Source organism: Polypterus senegalus, chromosome 18, assembly GCF_016835505.1.
Source record: "Polypterus senegalus isolate Bchr_013 chromosome 18, ASM1683550v1, whole genome shotgun sequence".
NCBI lineage: Eukaryota > Metazoa > Chordata > Cladistia > Polypteriformes > Polypteridae > Polypterus > Polypterus senegalus.
In genome coordinates, this window is record NC_053171.1 from 92,049,031 (window position 1) to 92,073,448 (window position 24,418).

General features: G+C 35.7%; 1 protein-coding gene across 2 annotated transcripts in view; it reads left to right on the forward strand.

Annotated features, from left to right (window-relative positions):
* The window catches only part of sptlc2a (serine palmitoyltransferase, long chain base subunit 2a), an 87,628-nt gene that overhangs the window by 30,078 nt on the left and 33,132 nt on the right, over window positions 1-24,418 (forward strand). For both annotated transcript variants that reach the window (XR_005631232.1, XM_039741172.1), the window contains exons 4-7: window positions 2,852-3,000; window positions 7,942-8,066; window positions 10,491-10,584; window positions 22,477-22,582. Coding sequence is in view for 1 of the 2 variants with exons in the window: in XM_039741172.1 (XP_039597106.1) it covers window positions 2,852-3,000; window positions 7,942-8,066; window positions 10,491-10,584; window positions 22,477-22,582 (474 nt within the window). In the remaining variant the exon portion in view is untranslated. The remainder of the gene's footprint in view (window positions 1-2,851; window positions 3,001-7,941; window positions 8,067-10,490; window positions 10,585-22,476; window positions 22,583-24,418) is intronic.

A 24,418-nucleotide genomic window follows, 5' to 3' on the forward strand; every position in this document is an offset into this window, starting at 1 on the left:
AAACACGGAATGTAACTTGAACACATCGTACAAATACGAGCCTGATTGAAAGAAATAATGATAATCAAATCCTTGATGACAGCAACATTCAATAACACTCACAAAACAATTACTGTATATTGACAATCATGTTACGTTATTTTTAAAATGTTCCCTTTTCTTTTTCATAACTTCTACTTCTCCACTGCGATACACGGGTATATATATATAAATGTATATATATACCCAGATCTACAATACATACTTTAGCATAGACAAGCGGTGGCGCAATTGTAGAGTCTTAAGCCTCTAACGCCGACATTCGAGGTTCGATTCGAGAGGGATGTACTGACTATGTACGCGCTACCGATTCATTTTACCTTCCCATCTCCTTGGTTTGGGACGTATGAAAAATATTAGGTTAACAGAATCATGTTACGTTATTTTTAAAATTTTCCCTTTCTTAGCACAAGCACAGTTGAGAAGCTTGATGCATGTACTCCATAACGCGTTAAAAATAACGCATTTAATCACACTTTCAATTCCAAGCAAGCGGGAACTTTTGTCAATGCATGATTTCCTGGTACATCCATTACACTGATGCACACATCACAGCTACAAAAATGTTAGAGTCGGAATAAAGCGCGTTCCTACGACTGATCATTTCGACTACCCGAAGCCTTGATAAAAGCATGGTTTTGTGCACACTGAAAAGCAAGCAAAATTAGATGCATTACAGAAAGCGGACTTTGTGGCTCTTACTGGGGATCATTGGACTTCCGTGACCGTTAGTAATTCTAAATACATCTAATTACAAAATGTTCAATGATCACACTGTTTTAGCCTAATGTACAAAATAATTTTGGCTAATGTTACTCAGAGTTTAAAGAGTAAGCTGGTCAAATTACCTTTTATGTTTCTGACTTATTTTTTTAAGAAGAAAAACTGCACTTTATGGTGAAATTTTGGTTATTATTATTTAAAGACAATACTATTCTGAAAATGTACTTAAAGTACTTAAACTACCACTTTATTTTTAAGTCTGCCCAATTTTAACCAGGGATGATATTTTTGTTTCTGTTTTGAATTCAAATGCAGTTTAAAAGCTTTTTTTCAGAAATTAAAACAGCTTCAGTTTACAATATTCATGTCCATGTCTATTATTTGATTCTGTAAGCCCACTAAAACCGTTTTAAATAAAAAAAAAACATTTGCGATTTGGGGCAAATTTACGTCGATTACATACGATTAATCAAGATTAATTCTTACACAGCCTCTAATTAATTGGATTAATTTTTTAATCGAGTCCCACCTAATATATATATGTAGATATATATATGTAGATTTGTATATATATGTGTATATACAGTATATATGTAGATATGTATATGTTGTATATACAGTATGTATATATATGTGTGTGTATATATACAGTATGTGTATATATATGTATATGTATATATATGTATGTGTGTATATGTGTATATATATATAACTGTATATATATATGTGTATAGATGTGTATATATATATATATATGTTTATATGTATATATATGTTTATATATGTGTCTGTGTGTGTGTGTATATATATATATATATATATATATATATATATATATATATATATGCCAGCAACACTCATGACAATTACAAAACAATTACATTGTCAATCATGTTACGTTATTATTAAAATGTTTCCTTTTCTTTTTACTTCTCGCTGCCAATGCAGCTATTTTGCTATATATATATATATATATATATATAAATAGATAGATATGACAACAACACTCATATCAATGACAAAACAATTACATTAACAATCATCTTACGTTATTTTTAAAATGTTTGCTTTTCTTTTTCATAACTTCTTTAACACACTACTTCTCCGCTGCGAAGCGCGGGTATTCTGCTAGTATATATATATATGTAGAATGTGTATTGTGTATTTAAGTTCAGTATATATCCATGTGCATGTTTAGCTTTCCTCTCACAGACTACCATTTTTGACTTCTATGTTTTGTCTGAAGAGTTCATAATTGCCTTTGGAGACCTCTGACATTTCATAAAATAACTGGATTTGTATAGTAAATAAAAACTTTCCAGCGAGCACTCACAATCTGAAAATTTCAACAGCCTTCAATTTTTTTAAACCCATCTATCCATCTGTTATTAAACTCAATTAATCTAATAGTAAATCCCAGGGCTTTAACCTATCCTGGTGCACTATTCCATTGCAGGGCACATCTACACTCCTTCACATCAAGCTAATTATAGTTCTCCATTTTAGCTAAACTGTGCCAAAGTTAAAGTGGAGAGCAAGTACAAAAAGTAACCAGGTTACATTTTAATCCTTGTCCTTGGTGTCTTTGAGACTTTTTAGAGCAGTGATGTATAGTGTGCCATTTGGATATTTGTTGTTTAATTCAATGGTCTTCAAATAAACTCGGTGGCTTAGTCGTTAAGGTATATGTTTTGCAATGTGTAGATCTGAATCTTGAATTTGTTTTTTATTACATTGTATATTCATATTGGAACCATTCAGTGCATGCACATAATTCTTTTAAGTGAACAAAATGTGCTCATAAATGGTGACCTAGAATAAGAGTGTCTTTCACTCTGGGTTGATGAGTGGAGCAGCCTTCTCAGTTCTTGAGCACAGTATAGCTGTGTATATGGAGTCAAACCAAAGCCTATAGTATTGTTTTCAGTGTATAAACTGGCTTATATTTCCTTCCTGTGATTTTGTTGTTGTTTTCTTTTAATTTATTTTCGAGTTTGATAAAATAAACAGTTATTTCCCTCATTACAGGAATTTCATTTGGAGCTCTAACATTTTCCTTTTAATTTGTTCTCCTTTGTTTGTCTTGTAGATATACTGGTAGAATTGTAAATGATGTTATCAATATGGGATCCTATAATTATCTTGGTTTTGCCGAGAACAGTGGTGTGTGTGCTGATGCTGCTGCTGAGATTACACTAAAATATGGTGTTGGAGTATGCAGCACAAGAAGAGAAATAGGTAGGACTTCTTTGGTCCCTGTAATTGGAGCAAACAGCTGAATGTTCCATGTACTGTATATTTACATTTTTGTTGTACTTGTGGGTGCTTATTTTCGACGATGCATACAGTAAAATTTCTATTATTGTATATTAGTATTAAGCTTTGTGACTATGTTTACTGTGTATGAGCACTTTCTTGAACAGTAATATCAAACGTTCTTCCTAACAAAAGAATTACCAAGTCAATTACATTTTCAAATAACTTCAGTTTAAGAAGTGTTCCAGTCTGACACATTCACCTGAGGATTCACTACCAGTGGTTGCAAAACACAATTTGAATCAAATAATTTTGATGTTTACAGTTAATGTAGACAGAAACAGATATAATTAACAAGGCATCAGTCATGTAATTTTGTGATGAACCCTTTGGAATTACCTGTATTTTGTTAACTGGTCATAGAATATGATATGATCTTTACTTAAGTCACAAGTATATAGATAAACACTATGCCTAAGCCAATAACTCACACACAGATTGGACTTCCTGACAGAGACCCCAGACAGTTTTTGTCAGAAACACCATTTCTGGCACAATCGCGCTAAGCACTGGCTTCCCCAAGTCTGCATACTCAGTCCACTTCTGTCCATTCTGCTGCATTCAATGCTTTACGACTGCATACAGCTGTAACAACATCCATAAGTTTGCTGACAACAAAATGGTAGTAGGTATCATCAGCAATGGGGATTAGTCAGCTTACAGAAAGGGGATGTGACGATTAATGGGCTGGTGCAAGTGCAACAATCTGTCTCTTAACGTGGCAAGGTGAGGCTGTATGTTGAGGCTGTGTGGTGGAATTGGTCAGGATCACCAAATTACTTGGCATGTACCTGGCAACAGGCCTTACTTGGTCAATTAAAACAACCTCCATAGCCAAAAAGGCACAGCAGCATCTTCTCTTACTTCAGCAGCTGAGGAGATAACTATTTTATCTATTCTATCTAACTATACTATCGAGAGTATTCTGACCAGCTGCATCACTGTCTGGTTTCAGAACTTACACTGGATAGTGCACACAGTAGTGAAGACAATTGGGACCTATCTGCCCTCAGTTAAAGATATTTTTATTAAGCCCTGCATCTGCAAAGCCTAGACCATTACGGGGGACCGCTTCTACCCCTCCCTCTGTCTCTGTCCTGCTGGCAGAAGGTTCTGTAGCATCTGAACCAGTTCTGCCAGTTTCTGCAACAGCTTCTTCCTCTTGGCTGCTCAAACCGTGAACTCTCTGCTGCCCCACTCTCCTCATATCTGTTCCTAGTGGTTTATTTATATATTGTATATTTTTTTACATTTGTTACTGCTGTTATTTTTATTATTAGTTGCTGTTTATGTTACTCATTTATTTAGTGTATAGTTCGTCACTGTGCCTTGCACTCGTCCTGTGTTTCTGATTGTTATACCTCCATTGTATGCTGCAATACTGTGTATGGATGGTATGGCAGTAAAGCAATCTGACTTTGCAATTATATTCATTCAAGTATTTAGCAAATACACACATCGAACATTTGCAGTGCGCTATGTAAAAAAAAGTAAATGTATCCTTGGATTTAATAACTAGTCAGACCTCCTTTTGCAGCAGTAACCTCAACCAAGCACTTCAAATACCTGCAAATCAGACCTGCACAATGTTTAGAGGAAATTTTGGACCATTCTTCTATAGAGAACTGTTTGACTTTAGCCCTATTCTTAGGACATGATTGGCTCTCTTGAAGTCATTCCTCAGCATTTCCATTGAGTAAGGTCTGGGCTCTGACTGGGGCTCTCCAAAAGATAGATTTTCTTTTTTTAAAGCCATTCTGTCCTAGGTTTACTTCAATATTTAGGGTTATTCTCCTGTTGCATCACCCAATATTTATTCATCTTCAGCTGGTGGACAGCCAACCTGACATTAATCCAGTGGGAACTTGAGAATTAATTTTTCCATCAATTATGGCAAGCTACCCAGGCCCACAGGTAGCAGCCCCAAATCGTGATGCCTCTTCCACTGTACTTAATTGTTGGGATGATGTTCCCTTTGATATGCAGTATTCTTTTCACGCCACACATATTGCTACATATTCTCCCTGAGCAATTCAAGCTTAGTTTCATGAGTCCACAAAACATTATCCTAGTAGTGTTGTGGGGTATCAAGGCAGCAAACATAAGCTGTGGAGCAATGTTTTTTTTTTGAGAGCAGTGGCTTTCTTGGTGTCCTGCTATGGTTTTTAGTCCTTTTTTTTTTTAGTGTGTTGCGTAGGGTAGACTCATGACCAGAGGTGCTGACCGTTTTTTTTTTTAACCTCAATGAGCATTCTGTGCTGTGGCTTTCAAGTCCTCTTGGTAGGGTGTCCAATTCTAGGGAGAGTATCCATAGCACTAAATCATCTCCATTTATACACCGTTTCTCTAACTGTCGACTTACAAATATCTAAACTCTTTCAAAATGCTTTGTAACTCTGTCCAGCATTGTGCAAATCAACAATTATTGATCATAGACCTTCTGAGATTTTCTTTTTCTTATTTTTTTGGCCAATTATGCCTCACATCCCCAGATGCTTCTCATGAACAGCAAACCTGTGTTTGATTCTTTTTTTAATTGATTAAAGTAGCTGTAAACCAGACCTCCAGTTTCATTTCATTGATTTCTGTACAGGTTTGGCAACTTCTGACTCCAGTTAGCTTTTGTTGAAGTTATTTGCCTAAGAGTTCACAAACCCTTTTCAACCTGGACTATGAATGTTTGAATGATGTATCTAGTATGTTCAAGGACAATACAATAATTTGTATATTATTAGTTAAACCAAACTGTTTATTATTGTAACTTAGATGAAGGTCAGGCCATATTTTAAGACAGACCATGCCTACCAATCCATACATAAATATGGTTATTTTCAAAGGGTTCACATAGCTTTTCTTGTCACTGTAAATTTTTCAAAAATTAACTTCAGACAGTAATGCTTACCGTGACAAAATAATTGGCACAAAAAAAGATTGCTTGTATATAATTTCCTATTGTTTAAGTAAAATATTACAATGCACATGACTGAATACTTTGAAAATGTATTGACTATCTACTGCAAATTACTTAGCAATAGCTAATATAGTATAACCTCTTCAACTACTCCTGAAGTGACAATTAGGTAGATCTTAATTGAATAATAATTTACTGTTGTTCATAGTGTCTGGTTAGGTGAGATATTGTTCATTGGAACTGAAAAAATTGAAAGATTGTTTTTTCCTTCTAGGAAGGTAAGAATTTATAGAGGAAATCCATTTGTACGGCTAAATATATGTGTTCACACACATTTTGTATTGTTATTAGGTACACCTGGGGTGGCATGGTGGCGCAGTGGTAGCGCTGCTGCCTCACAGTTAGGAGACCCGCTTTCGCTTCCCGGGTCCCCCCTGTGTGGAGTTTGCATGTTCTCCCCGTGGCTGCGTGGGTTTCCTCCGGGCGCTCCGGTTTCCTCCCACAGTCCAAAGACATGCAGGTTAGGTGGATTGGCGATTCTAAATTGTCCCTAGTGTGTGCTTGGTGTGTGGGTGTGTTTGTGTGTGTCCTGCGGTGGGTTGGCACCCTGCCCGGGATTGGTTCCTGCCTTGTGCCCTGTGTTGGCTGGGATTGGCTCCAGCAGACCCCTGTGACCCTGTGTTCGGATTCAGTGGGTTGGATGATGGATGGATGGATATTAGGTACACCTGTCAGTTAACACTAATGTGTTGCTTCTCTAAAACACCAAATCTTGTGCCTTAAATTAAACATGCAAAAAAGTAGACATGGTCATGAAATGTAGTTGTTGTTCAGTTGTACATTTATATGGAAAAATATACACCATTTATGTGACTTACACTGTTGTTTGTGCAGATGTGGTGGTCCTAGCATCTCACAAACGGGACACCTCTGCTGGAATTTTCATGCACTACAGTTGCTAGAGTTTACAGATATGAGTGCAGTAAATGGATAGATATGACATTGGACTTGGCTCTCGGGCAGTGTCTATGGACTCAATCTACCATCTTTTTTTTATTGAAATCACTCTGTTCATCTAGAGGTGCTGTTGACTCCATTGTCCTCAGATTTTCATCATATTTTAGAAAATGCTGCATCCTTAAATTGCATTAATTACACGTGCTTCTGGTCAAAATGTATAAAAATATAAACTTGCCCATGCAATGTTGTTTAAAGATATTTAATATACACAATTTATAATGTAGAGAGATTCAGTGTTTTATTTATCTACATTCTCTGACAAAAGCTGGTAAGTGCCAGAACATTTCTTTTTTCACTTAATTAACATTCTGAACAAATACTTTTGAAACTGTATTTCAAATATTGTTAAGAAATCTTTAATTTTCAAATTGTAAAGTACTTTTTTTGGATAGTCAGAAGGTTAAAAAAAGCACAATCATTTACTATTATACAAATCAGATTTTTTAAAATAATGGCTCCAACACAACTGATAACACATACGGAATACTCCATGCCAAATCACATTTTATTTTTTAATGTTAGATTCAAACTTGCTTTGTGCCATTTATGGTCACAGGAAGTACTGGAGCCTATCCTCACAGTGTATCATTAAATTCCTGGATGATGAACTTGTGATGCAGAAGCCTATCCACTGAAACACCATGCCACTTATATTATACTTTTCCTGAAGAAAAAACACACAAAAACTTCGTTATAACTTGTGTACCAATGATCACCCAAAATGTTTTTTTTTGTCTCAAATAGTTTTTGTTGTCTCAAAAACTAATTTCAAACTGTGTGTTACTGTGATTGCTTTAGCTCCTGTACTGTATAGAAAAATGGTATTGAATTGCTCTGAGAAATGATCACCAGTGTTTTTTCTTGTTTCAAAGTATAATGAATCATTCAGTTTCCTTCGTAAATGTACTGTATTTGGTTTCTCTTTCTCGTAGGTAATTTGGATAAACATGAAGAACTGGAAAAGCTAGCTGCTAAATTTCTAGGAGTTGACGCAGCTATGGCATTTGGCATGGGATTTGCAACTAACTCCATGAACATTCCAGCACTTGTTGGCAAGGTTTGAAAAATTATCAGTTATTGTTCTGGTTGTAACGGCTTTCTGTTGCAGGCATTTTTCTTTGTTTTAATACATTATTTTTGTTATGAAAACCATTTTAACAATAATGAAAGATTTGACTTCTTTGCTGTACATGGAAAGTTACAAGTCACTAGTCACAACAGGAAGGGCTCTTCTTTTTTCCACGGATGTTTTTCATGTTTGCTGTTATCTGGCATTGGTAACTATTAGGTTCCATTATATGTTAAAACTATTTTCTGTCTTTCTGCATGTAAACCTGAGATTTTTTTTTCTCTGACATAACATGGGCTAGGTAAAATTTTAAAAAATATTTTTTTTAGATGGAATTTTTCCTTTAATGCTGAAAAGAGTTTTTATTTTAGTAACACATCAAATACATACAGTGGTGTGAAAAACTATTTGCCCCCTTCCTGATTTCTTATTCTTTTGCATGTTTGTCACACAAAATGTTTCTGATCATCAAACACATTTAACCATTAGTCAAATATAAAACAAGTAAACACAAAATGCAGTTTTTAAATGATGGTTTTTATTATTTAGGGAGAAAAAATCCAAACCTACATGGCCCTGTGTGAAAAAGTAATTGCCCCTTGTTAAAAATCACCTAACTGTGGTGTATCACACCTGAGTTCAATTTCCGTAGCCACCCCCAGGCCTGATTACTGCCACACCTGTTTCAATCAAGAAATCACCTAAATAGGAGCTGCCTGACACAGAGAAGTCGACCAAAAGCACCTCAAAAGCTAGACATCATGCCAAGATCCAAAGAAATTCAGGAACAAATGAGAACAGAAGTAATTGAGATCTATCAGTCTGGTAAAGGTTATAAAGCCATTTCTAAAGCTTTGGGACTCCAGCAAACCACAGTAAGAGCCATTATCCACAAATGGCAAAAATATGGAACAGTGGTGAACCTTCTCAGGAGTGGCCGGCCGACCAAAATTACCCCAAGAGCGCAGAGACGACTCATGCGAGAGGTCACAAAAGACCCCAGGACAACGTCTAACGAACTGCAGGCCTCACTTGCCTCAATTGAGGTCAGTGTTCACGACTCCACCATAAGAAAGAGACTGGGCAAAAACGGCCTGCATGGCAGATTTCCAAGACGCAAAACCACTGTTAAGCAAAAAGAACATTAGGGCTCGTCTCAATTTTGCTAAGAAACATCTCAATGATTGCCAAGACTTTTGGGGAAAATACCTTGTGGACTGATGAGACAAAAGTTGAACTTTTTGGAAGGCAAATGTCCCGTTACATCTGGCGTAAAAGGAACACAGCATTTCAGAAAAAGAACATCATACCAACAGTAAAATATGGTGGTGGTAGTGTGATGGTCTGGGGTTGTTTTGCTGCTTCAGGACCTGGAAGGCTTGCTGTGATAGATGGAACCATGAATTCTACTGTCTATTAAAAAATCCTGAAGGAGAATGTCCGGCCATCTGTTCGTCAACTCAAGCTGAAGCGATCTTGGGTGCTGCAACAGGACAATGACCCAAAACACACCAGCAAATCCACCTCTGAATGGCTGAAGAAAAACAAAATGAAGACTTTGGAGTGGCCTAGTCAAAGTCCCGACCTGAATCCAATTGAGATGCTATGGCATGACCTTAAAAAGGCGGTTCATGCTAGAAAACCCTCAAATAAAGCTGAATTACAACAATTCTGCAAAGATGAGTGGGCCAAAATTCCTCCAGAGCGCTGTAAAAGACTCATAGCAAGTTATCGCAAATGCTTGATTGCAGTTATTGCCGCTAAGGGTGGCCCAACCAGTTATTAGGTTCAGGGGGCAATTACTCTTTCACACAGGGCCATGTAGGTTTGGATTTTTTTTCTCCCTAAATAATAAAAATCATCATTTAAAAACTGCATTTTGTGTTTACTCGTGTTATGTTTGACTAATGGTTAAATGTGTTTGATGATCAGAAACATTTTGTGTGACAAACATGCAAAAGAATAAGAAATCAGGAAGGGGGCAAATAGTTTTTCACACCACTGTATGTACTGCCAACTGTTTATGTAATTTCTTGGGAATTATTTTTAGACAACATTTATTTATATAGCACAATTTCATACAAAGCATGTAGCTCAAAGTGCTTTACATGATGAAGAAAGAGAAAAAAGACAAAATAGAGCTTTTATGTAAAGCAAGCACACCTAATAATGCCCTATACAGAAAGAACTTTAGGAAATATGAAATGGTTTAAAATGATTAGTTTTACAATGTGCACAAATTAAGTAATTAAAGTGTCTGAATTAAATCATTTTCTTATATTAGTGCTACAGTGTTTGGTTTTATGTAAAAACCTAAATAAATTTAATTGTAACACTGTTGAGTATTACTGCAGTATTTGTTCCACTTGTTGCTGTTAAGAGTTGTTTTCCCTTTTTTTCTCTTAATAAAAGGGGTGTCTCATATTGAGTGATGAGCTAAATCATGCATCTTTGGTTCTGGGAGCAAGACTTTCTGGAGCAACTATCAGAGTTTTCAAACACAACAGTAAGTGTTTATTATTTCCAACTGTGTAAAACATCTAATTGTGATGTACAAATTTCTAGTATAAACTTGAAATTTCTCAGGCATCAATGAAATGTGTGTATTGCCATCTTTTGATTTCATCGAAACATTACATTATCTCTCAATGCTATTTTTCAGTAGTGTGAATAATAGAAAAGCATGTACACCACCAAAGTTTAATGAATCATTCAATTATAGTAAAAAGTGAATTTCTTAATGAGGACAAAATGTTATATTCAATGTTTAATCCTAATTGTAAGAGTCTAACAAAATGTCAACATGGCACTCTACTAGTAGATTTTAAAAACATCTTGCACAGACCCAATTTTATTTTAATATGAGTTCTTGACAAAGTAAAGTAATAAGTAGCATTTGACAAAATATAGAAAAGGATCAGTGGAAAATAGTTCAATCAATCAATCAACGGTTATTTATATAGCACATATTCATACAAAAAAATGTAGCTCAAAGTGCTTTACAAAATGAATAGAAAAATAGAAGACACAATAAAAAATAAACATAAGTCAACATTAATTAACATAGAATAAGTAAGGTCCGATGGCCAGGGTGTTATACTTGCAAAATTGTGTATTGGTACAGATTGTCAAGTGGGCCCTTCTTGTTTTCAGATTTTAGTTGATCTCTGTTAAAACAGCTACCTATTATGATTTGACTTAATTAATCACCTTTAAAACTAAGATATAATAGTTTTGTAACCTTCTTGATATAACCCAGAGTGTGACTCAAGCTTGGAATTTTATGTAAATGTGGTTAAGCCAAAGTCACACTTGGGGTTATGTGTAATGATCCACTTGACAGTGTTAAGCCCAAGTAACTCTTGGTACAGTATTCTGTTGCCATCTAGTGGATGAAATAACATAATTCTGCAGAGAATCATGAATATTCTTGTGTGTTCTTCCACTTTATGGTAAGTCTATTTATGAGTATGTCAGAGCCTTCAACTAAAAACACAATACTGGGAATAGATGCAGAGAAAATGTAAACGATTTTACTAATTCATATCAGTCTCCAATGTATAACAGTACCATCAGTAGTAATTATTTGACTCTGTAAAATTGTTATTGCATAGACCGAAATGTTTTGCCTACAATTTATGTAGTGGTCACTTGTTTCTGTAAATGTGATCTGCATTTTCACTCTCAATACCTCCGTCACATGCTTACTTATTTAAAGGCAAAAGATTATTATCAATTTTCAGTCTGCAGGTTGTTGGTTAGTTGGTAAACAATGGAAAAGATATGTTAGAAGTAAACAGAAAGTTTTGCATTTTTAAGTCCAAGAGAGCAACAAAACTTTAGTAGTTTTTTAATTGTTGACATTTGTCTTCTCTCGCACAGGATGTAAAAGAAACAGGCAGATGAAACATTTTGCTTCTTATGTTACTCGATTGTTTACATTTAAACTATTCACAGAAACTGGTGAAAATATTGATGCCCAGAACAAAAAAAAAATCTTTCTGATATAAAACTTGCATGTATAGCCTTGGTAGCGTTTTTACAGTGCACCACATTTTTTCTTGACATCCACATTAATATGATCTCTTATTAGTTATGAAGTATGTCCAAGTTATTTCCCAGGTTTTCTGCCATCTTTCCCCAGCCATTGAGGGTGAGAAACTTAAAGGCAGCGGTTGTCCTAGGACTCCTATGACTCCTAAGGTTCATATAACAGTTCCATACCTTCTGACCTTGCCCCGATCATATGGCTTAATAGGCTTGATTAATCTGTATATCCCAAATACACAGTAATATATACATTCCAGTAACCGTACTTGCTCTCTAGCTATGAATTATTACTTTAGTCTTTAACACACAAGTACAGTGGAACCTCGGGTCACGACCGTAATTCGTTCCAAAACCCTGGTCACAACCAGATTTGGTCGTGACCCGAAGTAATTTCCCCCATAGGATTGTATGTAAATACAATTAATTCATTCCAGACCAAACAAGCTGTATGTAAATATATTTATTTTAAGATTTTTAAGCACAAAAATTGTTAATTATACCATAGAATGCCTCTGTCTCTCGCTTGTTCTCTCGCACTCTCTCTCTCTCGCTCGTTCTCTCGTACTCTCTCTCTCTCTCTCGCGCTCGTTCTCTCACGCTCTCTTTCGCTCATTCTCTCGCACTCTCTCTCTCTCTCTTGCTCGTTCTCTCACACTCTCTATCGCTCGCTCTGTCTCTCTGCCTCTCTCGCTCACTCGCTGCACAGAGAATGCACAGGGAGAGACTGAACACATGCAGAAATCATTGGCGTACGAACCGGAAGGGAAACTGGCTTGTTGTGTGGCCGTGAACAGATGCAAAAGTTTGGCAAACTTTTTGGTTGTAACCCAAATTGTACATGTTAAGAGACTTTCGTGAACCCAGGTTCCACTGTATAAGTAATTAAAAGAATAGATTACACAATGTTGTTGCACTGTCAATGAGATTGTGTCTTTCTGCCTCCATAATCCTCATTTTTTGGTATTGTTACTGTTTTAGTTTACTATTTATATATAATTTGTTTCTACAATTATATGCTATATGCAGTATTAAAGTTTGTTTTTCATTTGTTTATTGCACTTTGTTTCTTAATATTTCTATTTTGATAAATTATACTTATCTGTAATACTAAAATATATGACATTAAGAGATTCTTGTGTTATATACATGAAAAGGGAGAGGAAACCTTTAAAGATGAACTTTTCTCTCTCATGCGTTTGTGTGGGTTCATGTTCATTTGTCAAACAAGCCCACTACTGGTAATTACCCAATGCTTGGCTGAGAATTGGGTGGTTTCTAACTTTGTTTTCGTAAATTTTTAATTGATTAATTTCATTATCTTATATCATTTCTGAACAGTTAATATTAAAGAAACATCTTTAAATAGAATATCAATGTCATGCTTGTAACATTGTTGAAATCAATATGAAGACATGTAATATGAAATTTTATAACCAAAGGGAAATGTGCTGTATGAAAAATAACATATGATGAGATGTTTCAGATTCGTGCAAAAGAAGTTCCCTTGTAATCAGACAGACCAACAGGTTTTTTGCTTGCTGTACAATGCTGTACAAGAAACAAATCATTGCCAAAAAATAGATTATAGCTGTTGCAAAACAAAAACCTAGTGTTTTCTGATCTGCGAAAGTTTTTTTTTTTTTTTTTACGGAAGAGTTTCAAAGTCAAAAAAAAATGTTTTAAACATCAGAGTAAAATTATTGGCATTGAATGGAACCTCACAAACAACTTTCAGCATACAGACATTGCATTGTGACTTTGTCCGCTTGATTCTAGGCGTATTTTTAGGGTATTTGTTGAAAAATGAGATTAGTATTTCCTTAACCAAGATAGAGATTGCTGTTGCAAAATTAAATTAATTATGTGCTGCTAAGCTACTATGGTATAAACAGTAGTAAAAGAATTTCTACCCAGTGCACTACACTCATTCAGTGCAAACCAAATAAATGTACAATAATACCATAGTATATATATATATATAGTACACCACTACTTCTTACATTCAAATGCTCTTGAATGATATGGCTGACCATAGCATGTGAGTCAGTTTATTTTCATATAGTATTCTTTGTATTGACAGAACAGTGTGCTTTCATGGTATAAAAGAAACAAATTTAATGCGAAAAAAATTTTAAATGTGACAGAATGTCTGTGCTTGTATTATTTTATACATAATTCTGAAGCATATTTCACATTGTTATTGGGCAATCAACCAGTTAAGCAAATAAAAAATTAGTTATTTTTCTAACTCGCCTATTGTGCTACAAAGGACTACTTGGAGCAAATGTTTATCTAGGCTGCTTTAGGAACAGAGAAGGAGCCAACCTTGAATATGGTGCCAGTCATTTATATAACATAGACACTCATGCAGGGCCAGTATAATTTCTTTTAGGTATTGGGGAAACTGGAGTACCTAGGGAATCCTTCCATACATTGGGGAAAAATGAGCAAGCACTAGGCTGTTTTTTAATCCAGCTTGGGCACCACCTGGGTTTTTTAGCTGAGTCAGTGTCCTTAACTAATGTCAATCCTTACCAATGAAATCCAGTTTCAGTCAAATAGAGAATATATGGAGCTACTATTGTTTTCCCTTGTTTTTACAGCTTCTTACACCAGATATAGAATTAATTTTGCATATAGCTGCTGATCAGAAATTGGGCATAAGCAGTTGGTAACATGTGAATAAAGTACTCAACGTGATAATAGAAACTCCAAAAGTCAATCATATGTTATCACTATGCAAGACTGTACTTCAGTAATGAGAATGCAAATCTACAGTTAGAGCTCTGTTACATCATGAGTAAATTAAGCAAAATGTTATAGTTGCTTAAAAAATTAAATTTTTAGAGGTTTCATGGCAATTTTAATGTTACCAGACAAATTTATTTTAAATAGCCTTCTTATGTCCTAAAGCTGTCCCTAACATTTAGGCGTTTAATATTAATACAATTTTTTAATACATTTTATTACTAGACTTTGCCCCTGGAAATCCTGCCATCCTCATTTATATACAAAAATATACTTTTCATTGGAATAAAGTTCTGCCAAATCAGCTCCTAGATCTTTTTGGAAATCACCAGGGGCCTCATGTATAAACAGTGTGTATGCACAAAAATGTTGCGTACTCCCGTTTCCACGCTCAAATTGCAATGTATAAAACCTAAACTTGGCGTTAAGCCATGCACATTTTCATGCCAGCTAAATGCTTGGCGCATGCAAGTTCTCCACTCGGTTTTGCAAACTGGCAGTACCCAGCATCAAAGCAGTGCTTTTGTTCCCTTTCTTTTTTAGATCCACATCCCTGACGCGGCTTCATCAAATACACTGAAATTAACTGCATATTGTTTATTAGTTTAAGACATCTGATTGTAATTAACCTGTAACAATATAATGGTCCACGGAATGGCCAAACTATTCCAGATACCATAGCTGCTTTAGCGTTGTTCCTCTCACTGCACCTTGGTTGCCACAGCGGATCATCTTTTTCCATATTACTCTGACTACACCACTCGGAGTATTTATATTACTGTATCTGAGTGTGAAATCACAGCTCTACAGCAGCTGATCGGAAAGAGAATGATCGGTATACAGCATCAAGCACACGCTGCCTCAGCCATGCTGTCTATTGAACTGCTCTCATACGACAAACGCTTCAGAGCCTTTCCTGTAGGGACATTGCAGTTCAAAAACATTCATACCAAGAACTACAAACACAATCATTCAATCCATCAAGTGCTCCTTGTAGAACTGTTTGTACTTATAAGTACAATCACCTCACTGTAAACTTGAGGTACAGTTATAATATTGCACAACCTGAGCCACTTTATAAAGCGTGTATTTACATATGATGACGATATCATTTTTAAGATGAAGTGCAGCAAAATATTTATTACATTATACGGATAAAATGTTAACATTATTTAAATAATCTATATTGTTAATACTTAAACATGTGAGGACACAGTTTCGCAGTGCTAGCAACAAGCTGGCACCAATTCAGGGATTGTTCCTGCCTCGCACTGTATTCTTGCTGGGACTTTAGCGACACTGGGTGGATAGATGGATAGAATAATTAAACATGTACTATGAAGATATTTCAATGTTCCTTAAAAGTTTTGAAGAATCTGCATTCTAAGCCTACAGATGGCTTGACATCTATTACAGAGCTGATCGTGTGGCGATTGGTTACTTTGAGAAAGATAAGGAAGGACAGGAATTTGAGCTTAGTACATTTGAAAGAGACAGTACTGCTGCAATAAATTATTTCATCGAAGGTCACGCATGGCGCAGCAAGCATCTTGCGGGAGGTAGAAACAATCTCTGGATGAGGCGCTAGCTCGTCACTCTCACTGTGCTGCTGTGCTCCCATGTTTAATAACATTTAATAACATCATCATGAAAATAACAAGTATACATCTCAATATTTAAATTATTCAGAGAGCTCTAATATCACAAATGTAAAGGATTCTGTGTCCTGTCGGAGGAAGAGAAAGCCCGTTTAAGAATCACTTAGTGATTCATACACATAGAGCACATAGAAGAACAAATACAACACAAAGCATTTAATGTTCTACTTTAGTTACAATGGTATTTGAGAAACTAGTAAATTAAAACAATTTTAAGATGAAGTTTATGATGTTCTGCTTTAATGATAAAATAAACTACGTGATTAAAGTGGAAATTTCAAGATTAAAGTTCTGTGCTTTTTTTCCCACTGTGTGCCTATTTTTTTTCTTCGCTCAGTACCTTAATAAGCTTCCATATGACACTCAAGACGGTTGGCTATGACTTGCATTTTCACAGCGACTTTGAAATCTGACAACTTCTTTTTTTATTTCGGGCACTGTGCAACTTTGTGAACTTGAACTTTCGAGTTTCTCCAACACTCTATGTCGCTCGATCAACTTCCTTTTATTGTTTATACCACTGTTTAAACCAACAAATAGTACATTTTCCTTACCTCCACTTGGTATTCGCTGAAATTCTTCTATTTTCCCCATCCTTTTGCCATTGTCTTTTCACAGAACTCCGAACTTAAGGGCTATTTATATTGATTTGCATATTCAAAGAGGCGTAATTCTGGGAGGAGTTTGGGAGTGGCAGCAGGTGCGTGCACGTGCGTTACTTTTCACGCTGACCGGGATTTATGTAGCGGAAGAACGTGGAAGTTGGCGTTCGCACAGATTTATGCATCTGGATTTTTTTGTACGTACAAACATTTCCGCTTTTGTCCATACGTCATGTTTTAGTGTGAATTCTATGCACGCCGTTATGCATGAGGCCCCAGATCATCTTTCTCTTAACACTGTGAAAACATCTTTTCTCAGTGCAACCTGATTAGAACTCTTAATGGTTCTAGGAGCATGGTATATTACAGCACCAAAAAAAATGGTCATCATTGTGGATAAGCAAACCTGTGTCCCATGGGATGTGGTGTCTCCTGGGCTGGTAGTGCCTCTTTCTCTTTTCCTCTGTCAAGTTAAGCATTTTGATCCTCCTCTTCTTTTCTTTTCTTTTTACATAATTTCATTAGTATTGTTTTATCAGGATAATTGTAATTGCATAGCTGTATTTGAACTGTTATTGATACGTACTTGATTGCCAACCAAAACAAAAAACAAATATGTTCTGTTTTTATTGGTAGAAGCTCTTTTATGTTTATAGTGCTTTGTATGGAATGACCTAGACTGTGAACTCACATAGACAGGTGTGTTTAACTTCTCAGTTACAGCTTAACTCTGCTAAAATGTTGAAGTCCACAAGGATTCCCATCAACAGACTATTCAAGCAGGCTGATGGTGCAGTTTTTAAAAATAGTACATGCTATGGGTTCATACTTTTCAGAGCTGGGTTCTTTAGTGTAAAAATGATAATGGCACAGCCTTTAGTTGTAACCAGGACTGTATTAATTTTTTGGCCTTATTTAAGTCTGAGACCTAAGTGAGTTGGAAGGGGCATGTGGCAGGGACAGATAACCACTTTTAAGCTTTGTATTGTATTTCTGTGTGCTTGCAATAATAGAAAAGTAGGTTTTTCTTTTCAAAGAGCCACTATGAGCATAGAACTTGTCTGTCTCTGTGGCTCTCAAACTGGAGAGAGTGCAAGGGACATTTTAGGAGGCATTTGAAGTGGCTCGACTCTTCTGTAAAAGCGCACATATTAGTGGGTTGTAACAGTAAACAATGCTTCAGTAGCTCCTTTGTGACTTTTAACAGTTTTGTTTTGCCACCTTGTAGATAGCCTTGTCACATTTATTATAGGCATTCGGTTCTTCAGAGTTGCACTGTCACTCATTCTTGCAAAAATTCTTTTATATGTACTCGGTAATCAAGATGCAAAAATGCTAATGGTTTAAAAAACTAAAAATAAATAAAAACCAAAAGGAAGAGTGCCTATCAATTTTAAGCAATAAATTTAATAGATCGATTAGAATGGTTTGCTGAAGATAATAATAATGGACAGAAGTCAAAAACCAAACATTTATTGGAAAAGAGAGTGGAAAAAAATGCCAATGTCAAGTTGGTATTCTGCAATGTGGATTTACATGCTGGATGATTGAAGGTGAGCCCTTATCCACCATGAATTATGTTCTTGGAATACCTTGCCTGTGGTAATTTGAGACGTTTAGATGAGAGTTTCTGATCTAGCACAATGGTGTACTTAATAGCCAATTGAATAAAGCCTTGCAGAACTGGCAAGAGCCTTGTTTGTCTAGCTGAAGTTGTAACGATTAAAGTAATGCTTAGTGATAAATTTCCTTGCCAGCTTGAGGGGGCAAAAATAACCTTCCTTTCTGTGATATACTGTAGTTGAATGACACATTGATGACCTGGCACAAGATATTAATGGGAAGTTGATTGCAAAGTGAAACATTTTCACTCCAGTTAGATGAATCTGCTGTTAATAGTGGGCCTGTTCACCTACCTTATTACAATGGGGCATAAGAAAACAGCTGTTTTAATTGGGAAATTTTAGGTGAGTTCCTTAAGTTTGTTCTGTGGTATTTATTTGTCCTCTACAATATACTGCCATTTTCTTCTTTCTTTAGGTGCCTCCATAATCAATGACCCTACGTAGCTTGCAAAATAAAATGTATTTTGTTTTGTTTAGGATTGAGTTTTATAATTACTGTGTTTCTCAGTTTGAGATGTCACTATTATTTGCTTGACCTTGTTTTTTTACCCCATTATGTTCTCTTTTCCCCACCTTTGTGTTGTTTTATTAAATTGGAGTAGGAGTAAGGATCACAAAGATCTCACAGTCCAGGGGCACATCGATCAATGTTTCCAAACACATATAGTAACAGTTATACTCAAAGATTATGCCAACATGCAAATTTAACTTTTACAGTAAGCACATAATAAGTTCATAAAAAAGAAAGCAAGTATCAATAACCATTAATTGAACAGGATATTTCTGGCAAAAAAAAAAAAAAACTCTTGTCCTAGTCCTAAATTTAACTTTAATCGTTTCAAATAGGCGATATTCAAATACAGTACTTGCAATGGTCAGCAGGTATGGGAATACTATATTACAGTGCATCACTTTTTCCACATTTTGTTATGTTACAGCCTTATTCCAAAATGGATTAAATTCATTTTCTTCTCAGAATTCTACACACAACACCCCATAATGACAACGTGCAAAAAGTTTACTTGAGGTTTTTGCAAATTTATTACAAATAAAAAAAACTGAGAAATCACATGTAAATAAGTATTCACAGCCTTTGCTCAATACTTTGTCGATGCACCTTTGGCAGCAATTCCAGCCTCAAGTCTTTTTGAATATGATGCCACAAGCTTGGCACACCTATCCTTGGCCAGTCTCGCCCATTCCTCTTTGCAGCACCTCTCAAGCTCCATCAGGTTGGATGGGAAGTGTCGATGCACAGCCATTTTAAGATCTCTCCAGAGATGTTCAATCGGATTCAAGTCTGGGCTCTGGCTGGGCCACTCAAGGACATTCACAGAGTTGTCCTGAAGCCACTCCTTTGATATCCTGGCTGTGTGCTTAGGACCGTTGTCCCAGTCTGAGGTCAAGAGCACTCTGGAGCAGGTTTTCATCCAGGATGTCTCTGTACATTGCTGCAGTCATCTTTCCCTTTATCCTGACTAGTCTCCCAATCCCTGCCACTGAAAAACATCCCCACAGCATGATGCTGCCACCACCATGCTTCACTTCAGGGATGGTATTGGCCTGGTGATGAGTGGTGCCTGGTTTCCTCCAAACGTGACACCTGGCATTCACACCAAAGAGTTCAATCTTTGTCGCATCAGACCAGAGAATTTTGTTTCTCATGGTCTGAGAGTCCTTCAGGTGCCTTTTGGCAAACTCCAGGCAGGCTGCCATGTGCCTTTTACTAAGGAGTAGCGTCTGTCTGGCCACTCCACCATACAGGCCTGATTGGTGGATTGCTGCAGAGACGGTTGTCCTTCTGGAAGGTTCTCCTCTCTCCACAGAGGACCTCTGGAGCTCTGACAGAGTGACCATCAGGTTCTTGGTCACCTCCCTGACTAAGGCCCTTCTCCCCAGCTCTAGGAAGAGTCCTGGTGGTTTTGAACTTCTTCCACTTACGGATGATGGAGGCCACTGTGCTCATTGGGACCTTCAAAGCAGCAGAAATGTTTCTGTAACCTTCCCAAGATTTTTGCCTTGAGACAATCCTGTCTCGGAGGTCTACAGACAATTCCTTTGACTTCATGCTTGGTTTGTGCTCTGACGTGAACTGTCAACTGTGGGACCTTCTATAGACAGGTGTGTGCCTTTCCAAATCACGTCCAATCAACTGAATTTACTACAGGTGGACTCCAACGAAGCTGCAGAAACATCTCAAGGATGATCGGGGAAACAGGATGCACCTGCGCTCAATTTGGAGCTTCATGGCAAAGGCTGTGAATACTTATGTACATGTGATTTCTCAGTTTTTTTATTTTTAATAAATTTGCAAAAACCTCAAGTAAACTTTTTTCACGTTGTCATTATGGGGTGTTGTGTGTAGAATTCTGAGGAAAAAAATGAATTTAATCCATTTTGGAATAAGGCTGTAACATAACAAAATGTGGAAAAAGTGATGCGCTGTGAATACTTTCCGGATGCACTGTATGTTGTGTTGTATCTTCCCTGCATACTTTTATTAAAATTTACTGGATAGGTTATTTGGACTTTTGGTGCTAATCATCTTTACTAACATAACAGTTTTCAACATGAAAGTAATATTAGCATTTGTAATAAAGAAGCTAACCTCAAAATCACTTATAGACAACACATACCCTCAACACTAGAGGATTTAACAGACAGCTTTATATACAGTATATTATATTGGCTGTACAGGCAAGTGTATATTTGGTATGTTATCCAATGATATGTGATGTGTTTAATAATGTCCTGAGATGCATGAGCGATTTGCAAGTATTTACAGTAATTTGTAGATTTTTTTTCCCTTCTTGTACTTCTTTAGTACCTTCAGTTGTGTTTTTGTGTTAGTAACAGTTTATCTTACTTCTATTTTCAATTTTAAGTAAAATGTTTATGTATTGTATTGAAAGTAAGATTCTTTTTAACAAATAAAATGCATTGCTTTAGTATGAATTGACCTTCTGATTAAGGCAGATATAATTTATACAATTCACAATAGCCCATTTTGAATCTGTATAAGTATTCTCATATTAAACAGGAATTTTGGATAATCTAACTGTGTATCACCTTTGTTTAGCTGGTTAAAATGTTTTTTTTTTTTTTAATTTTTCAGGATTCTCACTATTATCCATCCATCCATTTTCCAACCCGCTGAATCCGAACACAGGGTCTTATAATTATTGTTTTGTAATTTATTTACAATAATCGCAAAAGAAAATAGCTTTTTCTGTGCAGTAGTTTTCTCAAATGATATATGGTCAAGTTGGGTATAGAGGCCAAACACAAGTCACTAGATGGAGCTGTTGGCCATTTTATAATAGAAAATGTTTCACTAAATGAGGCTGGTAAAAATGTATGGAGCTTTCACTGGGCATTATATACAAATTTGCTGGATAGTCTTGCATAGAGGATTTGGTGTCCAAATGTAGTGCAGTTATAATGTTTGTAGATCATATTCTTGTTCAGAGGTTTTGTTGGGAACATTATCTGGGACCAGAAAAAAGTAATTTGTAATCCTGCAAATTTTAACGATTTGTTTCCATAAATCCTATGTAACATATTGTTTTTTCTGAATATTTACTATCTAGTTTTTGCCATTAGATTTTTTTATTTTTTTATATTTTCCTGAATCATACATCAATCGCTCTGAGGTGTCATATTTTTTTTTATATAGCAAAGTTTTTAATTGATTCTGTTTGTTTAATCCCCACAGATATGCAAAGTCTAGAGAAGCTCCTCAAAGATGCCATTGTTCACGGACAGCCCCGTACTCATCGACCATGGAAAAAAATACTTATATTGGTTGAAGGAATTTATAGGTATTGTGGTTTTTGAGTGCAGCTTATATAGCACATAATTTTCATGTTATTTTTCTGAGTGTAAGACTATTTACACATATTACCAATATTTGAAGTTGTATTAAATATGTTACAATAGTAAGGCAGAAATTACGTCAGAAATGTTACCCAGTATAATTGAAATAATTTGGAAAGAGTGGGACATTTTTTTAATTCCTCTGAAACCACAAGCTTATGCTATTGTTCTGAACAACATTAACTACTGAAAAGTATTGTTTGGCTCGTACTACACTCAGTAGTGTTATCCTTTAAGGGTTCATTAAGCAATTCACCTGTGTTTAGTATATACCGTACAGTGGGTCACATAACATTTTTAATTCAGAAGCAGACTTCTTCTGCATCACAGCATCAAATTATCAATATCTCGGTTGGAATGGCAAAATTGTCAATGTTGCGTGTTGATTAGCATGTGCAAGAAAGAATTTAACTGTACTTTGTGTATGCAACAAGATTAACTGAGCATTTAAATGTATGCCCGAATATATCTTTTATATTGGCATTTGTTAGATGAGTGGCCCTCTAGTGGTGGTTATGTGCAGAGCTGACTATATTGCTGTAAGATGCCAGTTTTCAGGCAAATTAGACTGCTTTGTTGTGCCTTAACAGAGTAATCCAATAAGTAGATAGATAGATAGTGTGTTTACTATCTATCTATCTATCTATCTATCTATCTATCTATCTATCTATCTATCTATCTATCTATCTATCTATCTATCTATCTATCTATCTATCTATCTATCTATCTAGTATATATCTTTCATTTGAGAGAGTTGAGGTAAATTGCTGTGCAGTCTTGTGATCTGGGAACATGGGGGGTTTATTGTGACCATAGAAAATATTTAATTTAAACTAAACATCAGAATCCAAAGAACAAATCAAAATTCTTTAGTTCAAATTATTTTCTTTTGACCTAAAGAGTGATGTCGTCCATGGTATTTATTTATTTATGAAAGACAAATCAAATCATTACATTCCCATTTAAACAAAGATCAGAAGTAATTTTACTTTATATAAAATGGTCACTGTGACATCACACACCTGCAGCAATAGTGTGACTGGAAGAAAAGTGCTTTGTGCTCTCAGTAATATTATCAGAAAGTAAAGCACTCTATACTAGCAGCTAGTGGTGAAAGGCATATTCCAGATACATTCTAGTACATTAACCAGGCACCAATAAAGAAAAATGAAAACAATCATGCTTTATTAATACAGTATATAGTACCTTTCAGTAATGAACACCATTCAGAGGCACTTTACAGTTACAGACACTTCAGTTGTTTCCATTTGTTTATTTATTTACAAATGAAGCACAGCCAGGTTAAGCAACTTGCTTATACATAGATAAATACTTATTTGCCCCCTAGGAGAAGTTAAAACTTGACCTTAGTTCAAGAGAGAGAAAGAAAAAGAAATATATATAATATAACAAACAATAGAGCCCTCTGGCTTGGATACTTTAGAGCTGCTTCTGTCAATAACAGGCTTGTAGGTGGCAGTAAAATGGTCAGCCCTCTCCAGATGCACATTTGAAGGCATTAACATTTGAATACAGCAAGACCAGCTTGTTGTGTCCACAAAAAGAACATGATGTTAGAAATCTGTTCAAAGCAGCTCACAGTTAGAATCTTAATATTGGAATTAATCAATTCAGTCGCATAATTTAAAAAATAAATATTAAGAGAATGATGCAAACCCCCTCCTAGTCAGCAACGTGGATGAATTCAAACTTAATTTCAAAATCTTGATTGTTATGAATTAACTCATATTTCACATTCTCACAAGTCTCCTGACTTTTCC